The following is a 16,727-nucleotide window of genomic DNA, read 5'->3' on the forward strand; positions in this document are numbered from 1 at the left end:
TAGAAGTTATTCTGGGCTCTTCTGTTACCATTCGTATTATCCATCTCTTTGATTTGTCATCAATTTTCCTCCTGTGGCCACGTCCAGGGAGGTTAGCTACAGTCCCATGGATCTTAAATTTCTGAATAATATGTGCAACTGTAGTCACAGGAACATCAAGCTGCTTGGAGATGGTCTTATAACCTTTACCTTTAACATGCTTGTCAATAATTTTCTTTCTAATCTCCTGAGACAACTCTTTCCTTTGCTTCCTCCGGTCCATGTTGAGTGCGGTACACACCATGTCACCAAACAGCACAGTGAGTATCTGTAGCCCTATATACAGGCCCACTGACTGATTACAAGATTGTAGACACCTGTGATGCTAATTAGTGGACACAACTTGATTTAACATGTCCTTTTTGTCACATTATTTTCAGGGGTACCATCATTTCTGTCCAGGCCTATTTCATGAGTTAAATTTTTTTTTTAATTCTGTGGAAGCAGGGTTGAAAAGCAATAACTGACTTTCATTTGTTCATTTTCTTAGATTTGTAATATATTATTACTTTTGTCAGATTCAAGTTACTTCTGTGGGTTTTTCATTCATTAAACGATGGGTACCAACAATTTTGACCACGTGTGTATATTATACACACCATTAGGATTTGGCTCTGCTTGTCAGTTACAGCATTTGTCACATGTTCCAAAGTATGTGATTTGCATACCTGCAGTCACATGCCGGCTAGAATAGAATATTGAATAAAGCAGCTGAGACTCTATCGGAATATGACCACAGGTATTCAAATCGCAACACATGACAACTGCTGGAACCGGAAAGCAGAGACAAATCTTAATGGTGTGTATATTCGATCAGTATTATTTAATCTTGAATAGCAGTATTATCAATAATATTGGTGTTGTAATAAATCTTGAATCCCTCCAGGCAGGGTAATATTTGTAATAGAGACCGCCCCTATCTTGAGAAGGGTGGGGGGCAGCATGGGCCTGTGTGATTTCAAGTGCCATAACTGAATTTCAGTCTCAGTCGAGCCCTGCTGCCAGTAAGGAGTACAAGCCGCTAGAAGACGCAGTGCTTTAGAGCCTGCTCACACCGTTCTAAATGCTGGTTGGGTCCGACCAGCATCAGTCCCCACACCTCTCCCATGCTGTAGAGGCAAAACTGCCTCAGCTATCAGCTTGGGAGACCATTCATTTCAGAAGAGCAGAGTGACTATACCACTAGTGTGAAATGTCAGTCTTGCCACCAACAACCAGGACGTTGTGAGGCAGAGGAGCAGTGCACTCCTGAAGAAATAACATGAGAAAGCCTCTTTACATTTCCCAGAACAAGTTGTAAGTTGAAGAGTCTTTAGAATGCAATGGTTATAACTCTCTCACAGGTCACTGATGACACAGCAGCCTCAGGGCAGAGTTGACTTCACACAGACAGTGTGAACTTAATGCAAATTTCCAACAATTGTCATAATTTATTATTAACACTCTAAATGTTACAGTTCAATTATTTTATGCAAACATGTGAAGGGTTGCTCAACACTTACATAGCTAAATTACATAAAGCTCTTCTTTAACCAACACCTTGTATCAATCTACCATTAGGTCCAACAGGACCAAAACAACCCAGCTAGTCTACTAGTCTCAGTGCAGCCAACGTTTTGCTGTATGCTATTAACTAGTCTTTCTGAGGATACAATTTTCTACAACCTCTCTTAGACTCATTTATAGCCTAGGCATGACTTTACAACCACCATGCCCACCTTGGTGCACTCCTTGACCGTAGTCTCACACAGCCGCATCAGATTATCCAGAACTGACTCACTTCCACTTTTTGCTTGCAGGTTACACGTCGCGTTCCAAAATAACAACAAATATGTAAGTCAGCCTACTGTCTGTTCTCTGATATTCTCCTGTTCTTGCACAGTGGTGTCTATCTAGCTACAGAAATCTTTATAGACCACAATGAAGCTTTCCATTTATCAGGCCCTTTTTCCTTGTCTAAAGCCTAATTCTTTTCTCTGTTGAGATGACCACTCCTTGCTTTCCAGCTTGGCCACACTCTGACTCATTTCCTTACAGAATCGCTTATAATAACCTTCTGGTTTCTGCATTAACAGCAATATCTAGTGACTACAGGTAATATTATAGTGTAAACTTGTATTCACTGCATTACATACCAATAAGGCCTCATTCAGATGTCTTTTTTTCATACATATTCTATCCATTTTTATCCTGGGTATAAAACATACCCATTTTAATCTATGGAGCTTTTCATCTACCCATGTTTTTCTGTGAACTGTGACTCCACAAAAAAAAAAATCACGAAGACATGTCCGTTTTTAATTCGAGTCACAATCAAAATTACCCATACAAGTCTATGGGTCCATGAAAATCACTTACAGCACAGACTGAAAACCATGTGCTGCCTGATTTTAACACTGTAGTGAGCAGGAAAAGCTTTTCAATTTTTTTTTTCATACGAGAAAATAACTGATGAAAATCAGATAAAAAACTGATGAAAATCGGGCCATACAGAACAAGAAAAGTCACTGCAGTCTGCATGAGCTCTTAGGTGTAGTATAAGTAACATATCCTTAATAGTGATGAGCGAGCATGCTCGTCTCTGCTCGTTGCTCGCTTGAGCATCAGTGTGCTCGAGATGCTCGTTATTCGGCGAGTATTTTTGAAAGCTCGGTCGGAAGCTCGAGTCCCCGCTCTGCATGTTTGGTGCTTTTTAGACAGCCAATAAGCATGCGGGGATTGCCTGCCACTCACTGTAATGCCATAGCCATGTTGGTAGTGGCATTACTGTGATTGGCTTGTCGCATAGCGTCATCGGGTCTATATAAGACCCGGAACCGTATGCCCGTCACAGTCTTCCCCTGTAACTAACAGAGTAGGGAGAGGTGTTGCAGAACGAGGGACAGAGTTTTAGCTGCGGATAGGCAGTGATTTGACACCAATTTTAATTCTTTTCTCTGCAACAACGGCCCTTATTATGGCTTATTATAATCAATATTAATACTGCTGTTAGCAGTAGTTAGGGACAGATTGTGCTGGAGGCAGAGTGTAGGACAGGGTAGGGTACATTGCACGTCCTTTCTGCTGCCGGAACTCATTTCAGTAGCCCTTCTCAGGCCAACTAATATTCTTTTTGCTCTTAATCCTGCAAATTGTTATGAAAAGAGATATTATACACCATTTTTTCTGCTCAACTTGTGCGTTAAAAACATACAGCTAGACTTGGTTGATTGGAATAGTATCGCTATATAGTGCAAGCAGTGAAAAAAGTCCATCTGAGGTGTGATAAATTTTCTGCAATACAAATACTGCAAAGTTTTCTCAGCATCGAAATATTATACGCCATTTAAACTGCAGCAGTTGTGCGTTGAAAACATACAGCCAGACTTGATTGGTTACCAATAGCATCGCTATACTGCTACTGCAGTGTAACAAATCCATTTGAGGTGGGCACATTTTCCTACGATAATAATCCTGCAAAGTTTTCTCAGCATCAAAATATTATACGCCATTTAAACTGAGGCAGTTGCGTGCTGAAAACATACAGCCAGACTTGGTTGGCAGTGTAACAAGTTCATCTGAGGAGTGCTAAATTTGCTGTGATACAAATACTGCAGAGTTTTTTAAGCAGAGAAATATCATACGTAATTTAAAATGGGCAAGGCTTGTGGTAAGTGACGGGGAAGTGAACTTGATGCTGATGGTGAGCAGAGGCTGAGGCTGAGGCTGTGGGCAAGGTGAAACTGCCTGCTGCAGGAGCACAGCAAACACACACACCATGTCGATCTAGCTTCCTGTCGCACTTTTTAGGGGTGCGCGGAACACCACTCTTGAAGCCAGACCAGTGTGAAAAGGTTGTTGATTGGATAGCTGATAATGCTTCCAGTCAGTTTGCCAGCACCACCCTGTCTTCCACACGGTCCATCTCAGTAGCCATGATTCTGGACCACATAATCCTCACCCTGATTCTCCTTCCTCCCACCATGCCAAGTGCATGGAGACAAGTGATCCCACAGTTGGACATTCCAAAGAGCTGTTTACATTTCTATTTTTTAGATTCTGGCTTCTTGCATTGCCCGTTTCAAGCGGGACATGAGGAGATCGCAGGTAGCAATGCTCAAATTTTTGAGCAGGCACACTCACAAAAAGATGACGGTGGGAAACTGCAATTACTGTCGCAAGAGGTGGATGATGATGAGACACAATTGCCAACAAGTGATGCTGTTAAGTCAGCAAGTCAGGAGGAGGACAATGGTGCGGAAGTGGAAGGCGAGGTGGTGGACCATGAAGTCACTGAACGAACCTGGGAAGGTGACATGCAGAGTGAGGATAGCAGCGCAGAGGGGGAGGGATCTGCAGCACCACAACAGGCAGGAAGGGGCAGTGGAGTGGCCAGAGACACAAGGCAGGCAACTGTTCCCCAGGACACCAACACGGTTGAAGTTAAAAGGCCAATGGTTAGGTGTTCCCGAGTCTGGCGCTTCTTAAAAGACTGTCCAGTTAACCCAAAAAAGACCATTTTCAACATCTGCCATACCAGCATCAGCAGGGGCAGCACAACTACTAGCCTGACAACCACCAGCATGCTCAGGCACATGACAGCAAAGCACCTACTACTTGGGCCGAATGCCAGGGTCCAGAAACAGTGTCTGCGGGTGACACCACTGCCTCTTTCCCTGTTCTACGTGCACGCCAATCCCTGTCGATGACGCAGGCGAAAATGCATCCCATTTTGCACCTGTTGTTGCATACTTGCAACCACCGTCAGCAACCACGTCCTTGTCCCAGCGCAGCGTTCAGTTGTCCCTACCTCAGTCCTTGGAACGCAGTCACCCACCCACAGGCCACAATACTAAACGGCCACATTTCCAGACTGCTTGCACTGGAAATGTTGCCATTTAGGCTTGTAGAGATGGAAGATTTCCGCAACCTCATGACGGCTGCCGTCCCTCAGTGCTCAGTCCCCAGCCGCCACTATTTCTCCTGGTGTGCCGTCCCCGCCTTACACAAGCATGTGTCCCATAACTAGAGATGTGCGAACCCGAACAGTAAAGTTCGGGGTCCGTACTGAACACCTACTGCATGGAACCCGAACATGGACTTCACCAGGAAGTCCATGTTACTGTTCGGGTTCGGCACCCCGAACATCGGGTGTTATGTGCACTGTCATCTGCATGACAGCACAAAAAACCCCAGAGGCTCTGAACGGTGGTAAGATTAATACCACCGGTCATATCACTGCGATTCCCATGCTGTCAGATGACAGTGTGGGAATAAGGGCCAGAACATTGCATGTTTGCCACACTTCTAGACCCACTGTACAAGGAGAGCTTTCCCGCTCTCCATCCCGTGGCGGAGACGTCTACAAAAATGTTTTGGAGTACCAGAAGGCCCTAGTTGAAGATTTTTTTAAAAAATTCCCATCGCTGGTGGCAGAGGTCACAGTTCCTTGGACAACCAAGGAGTACATGTGAGGGAGACACACATCAGATGCAGCAGAGGCAGGGGAACCCTATCAAAGGTCTGGGACAGTTTTCTCAGACCCTCCCACCACCCAGGCCCTGATGCGTGGGGTACTCTGACAAGGAGGGAAAAGTTTTAGAAGATGTTGAAGGAGTACCTTGCTGACTACACCAACGTCCTCCATAATCCCTCTGTGCCTTACAACTATTGGGTATCCAAGATGGACACATGGCATGAACTGTCTCTCTACGCCTTGGAGGTCCTGGCCTGCCCTGCCTCTAGCGTTTTGTCAGAGCGGGTTTTTAGTGCCGCCGGGGTTATTATAACTGATAGGCGCATCCATCTGTCAACTGAAAATGCTGACTGGCAAAATGAGCAAGGGCTGGATTGACCCAGACTTTTCAACACCACCGGACAGCAGCGGAACATAAACTCAAATCCAGTGTTTTTTTTGCTTTTTCTCCTGGTCAATTCCCATGCACCCAAACATGGGTATACGCTTCAGGATTTTGTATTTTTTTGTGTTGTCCTCCTCCTTCTCTTCCTCCACCACCATATCAACAAGGTGATCATGCTACCCTCACTATAAATTTTTTAAGAGTGTTTATGCCCACAATAAGAATTTTTAGAGGCCTACCTCTAACATTCTTTGATATATATGGATACCCCCCAGGGGTAAATGTTTTTCAGCCCATGCACTTAGTGCATGTGCATTATCAGTCTAGGATACACACTCCTTAATAGCGGGAAAAAAATGTTTTCTGAGGCCCTCCATTATGTCTCTTTAAAGGGGTATTGGGGTGCCTCCTTCTAATTTTTGACATCCCTTGCACTTACTGCATACGCTTTACCAGTCTAGGAGACCCACTCCTTAGTAATGGGAAAAAATGCTTTTCGGAGGCTCCACCTTCTAGTTGAGGGAACATTTTTGGGTTCTATTAGTATATGATCCAGTGCCTTGTTGTGGGCTGACAAGTGGTCGTCACATAGGTAGTTTTCACACTGCATACAGGATTTCACAGCCGAGACAGGAGACTTTGACAGTAAGTACAAAATATCCTGGTCTCCTCCATGTCAGGCTGAGTAGATGCGAAATGCTCCACTATTTTCCCCAGCAGGGTTGATGAAATAACAGTCGTTGGTGCTGCTATGTTAAACTAATAGCTTTTTTCAGGGCTAATTCAAATAGATTCTATTCTCTAATAATACTGCTCTTATCTGCAATTTGTGTAGGGTGAGCTATTGCAGTAGGGATAGCGTATTACAGGCATCTAGTCAGAGATTATTGCTTTATAGTCTTTGCTGCTGCAACCGACCAAAAATAAAATCATAAATGGCTATTCTATTCCCTATTAATACCACTTTTAGCTGCATTTAGTATAGGGATAGGTTCTAGGTATCATCTTCTGGAAATGAGTGTTCATTCTGGTTACATACATCTCTTCCACTGTCCATAACCTGATTGCTTTTTTCAAAACACTCATTGACAGATTCGTGATTTTTACGGTTATCTGTACTCAGAAATACATCAAAGCAGGCAGAGTTGCTTGCATTCCTCCACAGTTTGGTGCTGCCACTTACAAAAAAAACTTTTCAGAGCTGATTCAAATCTGTTCTATATTCTACAATATTTCCTCTCTTATTTGCAATTCGTGTACGGTGAGCTATCGCACAATGAATAGCACATTGCAAGCATCTAGTCAGGGTGTAAGGATCTGAACCATATACCTGTTCTGCCTGGTTTTGCCCTTATCCAAGATGGAGTTGACAGCTTCACGGGGGCCATCTTGTTTCCTGTCTGACATGTCCTGCTTCCTGTTTGCTTGATATATAAAGGGACTCTGTCCACTATACCTTTGCTTGTGTATCTCGTGATTCACCTGTTGCCAAGCTTGGAGGACTTGTATTGTACTTGCCTCTTCTCTTCATCGGGGTTCCCCATCTGCAACTCATCTACCGTTCGTCTGAAGATTCAACTCGTTCTGATCTGCTCTGCATCCATCTCCATTGCGGCTTGCTCTCCGCAAGGAGCCCAGTCCGGGCTCTGGATCTTTGGACTACTTTCCAGCCCGACAGTCTGCCTACAGTCCTGCCCGCCAGTCTGTCTTTGGGCCCTGCCTGCCTGCTTACCTGGAAGCACCTGCCTGTTACCTGTTGTGCCCGCCAGCTTGCCTACCCGGAGTGCCTGTCTTCCCGGACCACCCGTCAGCCTGCCTGCCGTACCCTTCCGCTGTACCGGTCAGCTCCTGCCTTCTGACCCGTGGGAATCACCTGCTCTCATACAAGGTCGGTCCCAGGGTGGCACCTGGTCCCTCTGCTCGGTCCCTCCCTGGTTCACGGAGTCGACTAAGCCGCCGTGTGACCTTGGTCAGGCCGAGTTGATACTTAGTCACGCCCCTCTGGTCCCTCTTAGCACCGCAGCACAGAGGTTCCACCACCCGGATCCGTAACAGTTTTCACTCTAACCCATCCCATCGGTCTCCATAGCCTCAGGACTATATACTTGACACAGGGATTATTTCCTTATAATCCATGCTGCTGCAACCGAGCAAAAACAAAAAAGAAAGTCTATTCTATTCCCTATTAATACCGCTGTTAGCTTCATTTAGTATAGGGATAGGTGGTAAGTGGTATTATCTGCTGGAAATGAGTGTTCATTCTGGTCACATACATCTCTTCCACTGCCATAACTTGATTGCCTTTTTCCATACACTCATTGACAAATTTGTGATTTTTATGGTGATTGCTACTCAGGAATTTATCAAAGCAGGCAAAATTAAATGATTTAATGTGTCCATTCGCAGTTTCTCAGTAGCTTCTGTATGTAAGAGGTAGTGGTGGGAGACTTGCTGTTACTGGAGCTGGAATTACCACTTCAGAACTCTCCAGTGCTTTGTTTCCATCCATTTCTGAATGCTTCTTGAAGTATGTTTGGGGTCATTTTCCTGCAGTAAGACCCATGACCTAGGATGCAAGCCCAGCTTTCTGACACTGGTCACTACATTGTAACCCAAAATTGTTTAGGAATCTTCACATTTCATGATACCTTGCACACAGTCAAGGCACCCAGTGCCAGAGGCAGCAAAGAAAAACTAAATATCTTTGAACCTCCACCATATTTGACTGTAAGTACTGTGTACTTTTATTTGTAGGCCTCATTTAATTTACAGTAAACAGTTGAATGATGTGCTTAAACAAAAAGCTCTATCTTGGTCTCATCTGTCCACAAGACACCTGCTGGCCCTCTAAAAATAGTGGAGGCCACCTGCTAGCACTCTATAAATTGTGAAGACCATCTGCTGGCCCTCCAAGTTTCAAACTTTACAGAATATATACGAAAAGGAAAATTTCACCACCTCAGATGGATACATTATATTGCAGTAGCAATATAAGGCTATGCAAAGCCTAGCCGGCTACTGGCCCTCCAAAATGCTTAGTGAGGGCTGGCTGCAGGCCCTCTTAAAATGTTGAGCGAGGACTGGCTGCTGAATCTCTAAAATTTGAGTGAGGGTCACCGGATGGCCCTCTGACAATAGTGAGGGCCGACTTATGGCCATCTAACAATAGTAAGGGCTGCCTGATGGCCCTCTACAACTAGTGAGGGCTGCCTGATGGCCCTGAAAAAATAGGCTTTGTGACATTCAGAGCCCCTCCTTCATAAATGAAACAGGATGTGTCTGATCATGTCTCACACACCACATGGGCAGATAAGGTATTAAATGATAAAATTATATTCACTGGTAAATATTTTTTTCACTATTAAAAGCAATGTGAATGTGCAAAAAACGCAGCAAAAACACTACGTGTGAACCTAGCCCAAGGTGTGGAGGAGCTTTTTTTTCCTCTTATTTATTTTGCCTTATACACAAGTCATTATCTTGGAAAGGATGTTTCTTAACATTCTTTCCAGTAAAATCCATTTTATCTTTGGTTTTGTTTGTTTTATTGTCAGCCCGTAAAAGTGGCATAATACTCTGACAACATTGTTCCCAGCAGCGACGTGAGATTCAGGGATGCTTCCAGGGGTCTTCCTATGCCATTTCAGGACTGTTTCCATCGTTTTGAGCTATTTTTAAATTGCTCGAGTTTCCCATGGACTTCCATTATACTCGTTACTCGGGTCGAGCACCCGAGCATTACGATTTGCTTGACTCGAGTAATGAGCACTCGTGCATTTTAGTGCTCGCTCATCACTAATCTTTAACAATAACTTGAGGTTTGGCCCCTTACATCACAGTATAAAAAATGTTATTTGTACATTTTTTATTCATGCAATGATTTAATTATTTGTACTACACAGTGAAATGCTGTTTTCTCTAGCCATGGTGGAGGTAAAGGCTGCTGGATATACCTAAGACATAGCAACTTCTAGTCTTCCAAATTTAGAAGTACACTTCAAAAATACAGCACACAGCTTCCCTGCTTGCTTTCTAAGAAATAGTCTTCGAGTTTAGGACAACATAAACCGTATACGGTATGGAATATCTCCTAGACTCCGGACACAGGAAAGTAATCTGCAGTTATTTTCAGCAGGGTATCAAAAAACAGTTTTTGAAAGTATGCAACATTTCCATAAATACAATTTTGCAACACTCCATAAAGTATTCTTCTGATATGAAATGTGCCTGTAAGTATGTTTAGGATATCATGCACCATATAGACATTACAGTCGATGAAATAATTACCGTATATTGGTGGGAGTTTTATTTTTACGCTCTAATCTTTCTGGTCCTAAAATGTAATTGTTATAAAAATAATAGTTTAAATATTGGCATTTGGCACAAATCTTTATCCGAACTGAATGAAGACCATGAAAAACATTTATTGTCAATGGTACATCTCCATAAACATTTTCCTCCCTCGGGAATGCAGCTTTGGCTTCTAAGGTTTACTACTACCCCAACAAAGTATGCCCTCCAACTCTAACACTGGAAGGAGAAAAGGAGAAAGCCTGTACTGTTGACTGGGAACATGTGGCTAATACGTTCTGCTACTGCTGATGGTGCTTGGCGTTCCTGCATAGTCGACAAGTGCTAGAGTATCACACTAAATATCTGTCAAGCATTGCCTCACTGAAGCTTTCTCCTTACCCGAGCATCTGCTTCACACTTGTCATCTACTTGTCATATTATACCATTTTAGGTACATTGAATTTGTTGATCCCTGTTACTGGATACAACCTGTCGGTTACCATGCCTCCTCTTGGAGCCTAGTTTCCTTTCAGCTTGGTTAGAGAGTAGAGCCGTAGAAATCCTTAAAATAACAACGCAAAAAATGCAATTATGGACCTGCCTTTTAGGAATAGATTTCTGTGGATTGCAGACAACTTGTGCGTTTTAGCATCATTACTTTGGCACCTATTGTGGAATGTTCTGCATATCAAGAGAGACAAGAGGACATCTGAGCCCGGAGATACACAGGTAGCCTAAATATCTGTACAGCACAATGGTCAGATGGAGATGTCATCATAAAATCCATTATTTTCTGTCTTCAGGTACAATAGTGCACCTATCTGCACCTAAGTCATATTATATGGCTCATGCCAAATTAGAATATATATGAATGATCACTTTTACCATCTTGCCAGCCCAGTCAATGCATGTATAAAAATGTTTTGTGAACTTTATTTAATTTATGCTTGCAGTCTTGCATTCTTTTTTAATAAATGTAGCAAAATTTGCATAGTGCATATTCATATTTTATATTTATATACATATGTGTGTGGTACATAGTGGTGATTTATTGAAAGTATTTTATGTTTTAGCATCTAAAGTGCTGTACATAAGCTTCAATGTGTGTAGGGCACCTATAGACTTGCTGCATGTAAATGTGTGTAAACAGACACATGCACTGCCATAGAGCATGGTCCCCAGATCTTGGCTCTGGGACCAAATTGTTGCCCAAAGTGCTGTACATAAGAACGTTTCAGCATGTCGTGTGCTAAAACAAAGAGGACTTGTTCTATGTCCTCGGCCACTTGGGAGAACACTTCTCTCATAATCTGTATGTGACATTGTGTGTGTGTGTGTGTATATATATATATATATATATATATATATATATATGTATATATATATATATATATATATATATATATATATATATATATACTTTGTATAAATATATATATAGCACTTAATATTATATATGCTGTACATATATATATATATATATATATATATATACGGTACATACATATATATAAAAAATGAGGCAGCATATATAAATGATGTTACATCTAAATTGCATATATGTGTATCTACAGTATTTCGTATTATTTACTTCGTATATATTTATATGTTATGTATATATATAAAATAAATATATATATATATATACAGTATGTATATAATGATTAGTTTAGCATTTAGAAATGCTATATGAATATATATATGTATATAAATTGCATACATATATACTATATATATATAGTATATATGGTATTTAGCATTTATATATGCTGTATATGACGCGCCCAGGGGATGGGGAAACGACTCGGCTCCCGGGCCTTGCTGTTGGTTTTGGAGGATGTCGCGGTGGCCGGCTCCCGGGCCCGTACCCTGGGGTCACTCTTAAAAGCAAAATGAAGGGGGAAAAGGTGTATAGGAAAGGGGAAATGTTCGTGTTGCCACCTGTGGTGTCTGGTGAAGGTCACCAGCGCTGCAACAGTCCTCCGAGGCAGGTGTCAGGGCAGCTATAGATGGTTCGGCTCCCCACAGGTGGAGCAGGCCTCAGGGCAGCATAGAGAGGGTTTGGAATAGAGCGTTGGCGGGTGCAGAGCCGCGTAAGAAAGAACAGACAGAGGCAGTAATTGAAGTCATCCAAGTCTTTACTCACGGTGGTGCTTTCTCAGCTCAGAGCTTCTCTCTGCTGTCACACGGAGAGCTGCGGCCACCAGGGTGGGGTTCAGCACACTCCAGGTAGTTCCGGAGCGCTTGACAGGACCCCCGCTCTAAAGTGTTCCTCTCTTGTTGAACTTCTCCTGCCTTATGTCCCCCACTGAGTCCCGTACGGGTACTGCGATGTCCCTTGTGGGTAACATCTAGTTCCTGGACCGACTGGGTGCCCTTTTTGGTGACTTGTGGTGAGAACGTGGCGTAAGGCCGGGTCCCTCTGGATAAACTCAGATTAGGGCATACAGGTGGCGACTCCGCTCCGTCCGTATCCCCCTGGGATCCACATAAGCCTCCGGACTTTTCTGACAGAGACGTGAAGTGCAAAGTCAGATAATAGGGGACTGGTACCCCCTCTTGCGGCAGGGTCCCTCTGGCTGGGCCAGAATAAGGTATGCAGGTGGCGACTCCGCTCCGTCCGCACCCCCTGAGATCCTTTCTCCTGTGGAGCCTATCTCCTCTTCCCCCCTCCTGGGCCTTCTTGGTTGGACTCTGACCGGGGACAGAGCCGGTTATAACTCTGCCCCAATCCCCCGTCTCGAGGCCTGAGACCGGGAACCATCTACCCTGAGGCGGCTGCAGCCTTGTGCTGACCTGCCGTCCCAAAGACCCACGACCAAAGACCCAGTTAATAAAATGGCCTCCAGTTATATATGATTCTAATTAAATGCTTAAGTAAAGTTCTTCCTCCACCCTCACTCACTACGTGGTTCCCCCTAACTTTGGTTCACCCCCTACTCCTCCATTCAGGCCCAGAGCTGCACTATGGTGCTTTAGGCTCCCTTCAGAACTGGAGTGGTGAAGTGTTGAGTGTGTGGTTGGGGCCTGTGAGGTACTCCATCCTTACCTGGGAGAGGAGATACCACACCTCGTTCTGAGGTGCAGTACCCCTGTGGCGACTGAACCCTCAGGGGCGCCACATTCCCCCCTGGTGAAACACAGCACGTCCGCGGGCTGCAATAGAGCAAAGACATGGTATATTTGAGACATTCAAAAATTTTAAAACATAACAATCTTCCCTTTATTGGAGGCACTTTGCTTGAACGTTACAGGTTATATGTGATAAATATTAAAACATTGTATACATAGAAAACAGTAGAAAATACTATATAAGTGCAAGTTCAGCAGCATGAGGGACCTGTCCAAAGCAAACCCTCAACGTAGGCCCTGGGGTGGCTGCAGGGCATGGTGATCCTGAGCTGGACCTCCGCTTGTGCCACACCAGACAGGTTTTTGTTCTGAGGTCTGATGTTGTGCATATAAAACCAATAAGGGGCACCTTAATAGGTGCAAACTATTTACAATTAAGTTTGTTGACTGCTCACTGTCCGCAGACACAATGTCTTAATAAAACACAAACAGTAAACTGGAAACTAAGGAAGTTCAGCCTCCGGGGCCGCACTAATGATGGTATCCCCACCGGGGGTACGGCTCATGCTTGCCCACAGATCCGGACCGGTCTCCAGTGGCAATGCGCAGGGGGGCATCTTCCTTGAACACCCGGTGCACCTCTAGGGCGTACCATCCACGGACTCCGTGGTGGCGGGTGTACGAGACCAAGTCTCCCGGGTAGAGATTGCGGTCGGGGTGGCCTTGCTCCAAGTGGGGCTTAACGTCCCGCCGATTCACAAAGACGTCATGCTTGAACTGGGGGCTGCGGATAAAGCCCCATCCCGCTTCCTGGTGGAACGGGACGATTAGTCCTTCCTCCCAGGGGCTAGGATGGGAGGCCTCCGCCTGTCTGGCTTGGGCCTTGGTGGCTTTTGACCGCACCTCCAGCTATTCACAGCGGACCCTCCGGGCACGCCGTTCCTTCTCTAGCTGGAGTAGCTCACTTTTGCAAAACTCCTCCCGCTGTCGAGCCTCAGCTTGGGTCTCCCGGGGAAACCCCATTAGATTCCCCCCTGGTTGTCCCATCTAAACTCCTCCCCTCTTGGGCAAGCAACCGGGGGTGCTGGTAATGGTGTTAACGGGGGTCGCTGTTGGTCCTCGACCCTTGCGGACCAGTCCGGGTTCGGGTGTGAGTGCACCCAGGCGAGGGCAGGTGCTGGCGGTTCCGGGAGCATGAGGGGTAGCAGGCTTCCGGTGGCTGTGGCGGCTTGGGCCTCAGGTTCCTGGGCTAGTAACTGCTTGGAGTAATTTACACAGAATTTATATACACTGTGTGCAGAATTATTAGGTAAGTTGTATTTTAGAGGATTATTTTTATTATTGATCAACAACTATGTTCTCAATCAACCCAAAAGACTCATAAATATCCAAGCTTAATATTTTTGGAAGTTGGAGTGGGCTTTTTTTTCGATTTAGCTATCTTAGGAGGATATCTGTTTGTGCAGGTAACTATTACTGTGCAGAATTATTAGGCAAATTAATAAAAACCAAATATAATCCCATCTCACTTGTTTATTTTCACCAGGTAAACCAATATCAGTGCACAAAATTTAGAAATAAACATTTCTGACATGCAAAAACAAAAACAAAAAAAATTAGTGATCAATATAGCCACCTTTCTTTATGATGACACTCAACAGCCTTCCATCCATAGATTCTGTCAGTTGCTTGATCTGTTTTTGATGAACATTGCGTGCAGCAGTCACCACAGCCTCCCAGACACTGTTCCGAGAGGTGTACTGTTTTCCCTCCCTGTAGATCTCACATTTTATGATGGACCACAGGTTCTCTATGGGGTTCAGATCAGGTAAACAAGGGGGCCATGTCATTATTTTTTCTTCTTTTAGACCTTTACTGGCCAGCCACGCTGTGGAGTATTTGGATTCATGTGATGGAGCATTGTCCTGCATGAACATCATGTTTTTATTGAACGATACCGACTTCTTCCTGTACCACTGCTTGAAGAAGTTGTCTTCCAGAAACTGGCAGTAGGTCTGGGAGTTGAGCTTCACTCCATCCTCAACCCGAAAAGGTCCCACAAGTTCATCTTTGATGATACCAGCCCATACCAGTACCCCACCCCCACATTGCTGGCGTCTGAGTCGGAGTGGAGCTCTCTGCCCTTTACTGACCCATCCATCTGGCCCATCAAGAGTCACTCTCATTTCATCAGTCCATAAAACCTTTGAAAAATCAGTCTTAAGATATTTCTTGTCCCATTCTTGACGTTTTATCTTATGTTTCTTGTTCAAAGGTGGTCGTTTTTCAGCCTTCCTTACCTTGGCCATGTCCCTGAGTATCGCACACCTTGTGCTTTTTGATACTCCAGTAACGTTGCAGCTCTGAAATATGGCAAAACTGGTGGCGAATGGCATCTTGGCAGCTTCACACTTGATTTTCCTCAATTCATGGGCAGTTATTTTGCGACTTTTTTGGTCAACACGCTTCTTGCGACCCTGTTGGCTATTTGTCATGAAACGCTTGATTGTTCGGTGACCACGCTTCAAAAGTTTGGAAATTTCAAGACTGCTGCATCACTCTGCAAGACATCTCACAATTTTGGACTTTTCAGAGCCCGTCAAATCTCTCTTCTGACCCATTTTGCCAAAGGAAAGGAAGTTGCCTAATAATTAAGCACACCTTATATAGGGTGTTGATGTCATTAGTCAACACCCCTCCTCATTACAGAGATGCACATCACCAGATTTACTTAATTGGTAGTTGGCTCTCAAGCCTATGCAGCTTGGAGTAGGACAATATGTATAAAAAGTATCAAAGTGATCAAAATACGCATTTGCCTAATAATTCTGCACGCGGTGTATATACAAATATAAGTATATGTATACATATATGTGTGTGTGTGTGTGTGTGTGTAATATATCTATGTATATTTACATACTAGTAGAATTGCCTGGTATATCTGGTTTTCCTCTTTGTTGAGAATGGTAGGTTCTATAAAGGTGAAACCTGATTTAAAACCTTCGGAAGCGTCTGATTTACCTGAATATCAAATTAGGTGCATAGAAACATAGAAATTGGTGCAGATTGGTCCAGTCGCTTGGCCGTGAATTAAATTTTGCTTTCGTATTTTGTTTTTTGGCAAACATCTCGAACGCTTTTGTATTACGTTTTTTGGTAAGTCTTAGATAGCTGAAACCTGGTTTAAACCTTCTGAAGTTTCTGATTTACCTTTATGCCAAATTCAGGGCAGATTGGTCCAGTAGTTTACCTGCAAATTAATATTTGTGTTTCTTCTATTTCTTCACGAATATCTCAGGAACGTTAATTCCTAGAGAGCTGAATCCTGGTGAAAAACCTTTGGAAATAAATAAATAAATAAAATAAAAATTCTTGATTTACCTATAGGCCAAATTTGGGACAGATTTTCCTAGTTCCTTGGCTGTAATACCTTCTGAAGTGCCTATATATATTTCAAGGGTGCCAACACTTTTGGCCATGACT

The 16,727-nt window shown here is 43.8% G+C and overlaps 1 protein-coding gene across 3 annotated transcripts in view; it reads left to right on the top strand.

Annotated features, from left to right (window-relative positions):
* MYLK4 (myosin light chain kinase family member 4) overlaps positions 1-16,727 on the top strand; it is a 291,340-nt gene that overhangs the window by 124,326 nt on the left and 150,287 nt on the right. Inside the window, exon 1 of one of the 3 annotated variants that reach the window (XM_073678686.1) lies at positions 10,663-10,901. The exons of the other annotated variants lie outside the window; for them this stretch is intronic. Within the exon in view, the coding sequence (XP_073534787.1) occupies positions 10,764-10,901 (138 nt within the window). The 5' untranslated portion in view covers positions 10,663-10,763. Of the gene's footprint in view, positions 1-10,662; positions 10,902-16,727 lie in introns of those variants that run through there. 3 annotated transcript variants of the gene reach the window in all.

This window comes from Phyllobates terribilis, unplaced genomic scaffold (genome assembly GCF_046119375.1).
Source record: "Phyllobates terribilis strain yellow unplaced genomic scaffold, ASM4611937v1 Scaffold_4__5_contigs__length_816908805, whole genome shotgun sequence".
In the NCBI taxonomy this organism is placed as follows: domain Eukaryota; kingdom Metazoa; phylum Chordata; class Amphibia; order Anura; family Dendrobatidae; genus Phyllobates; species Phyllobates terribilis.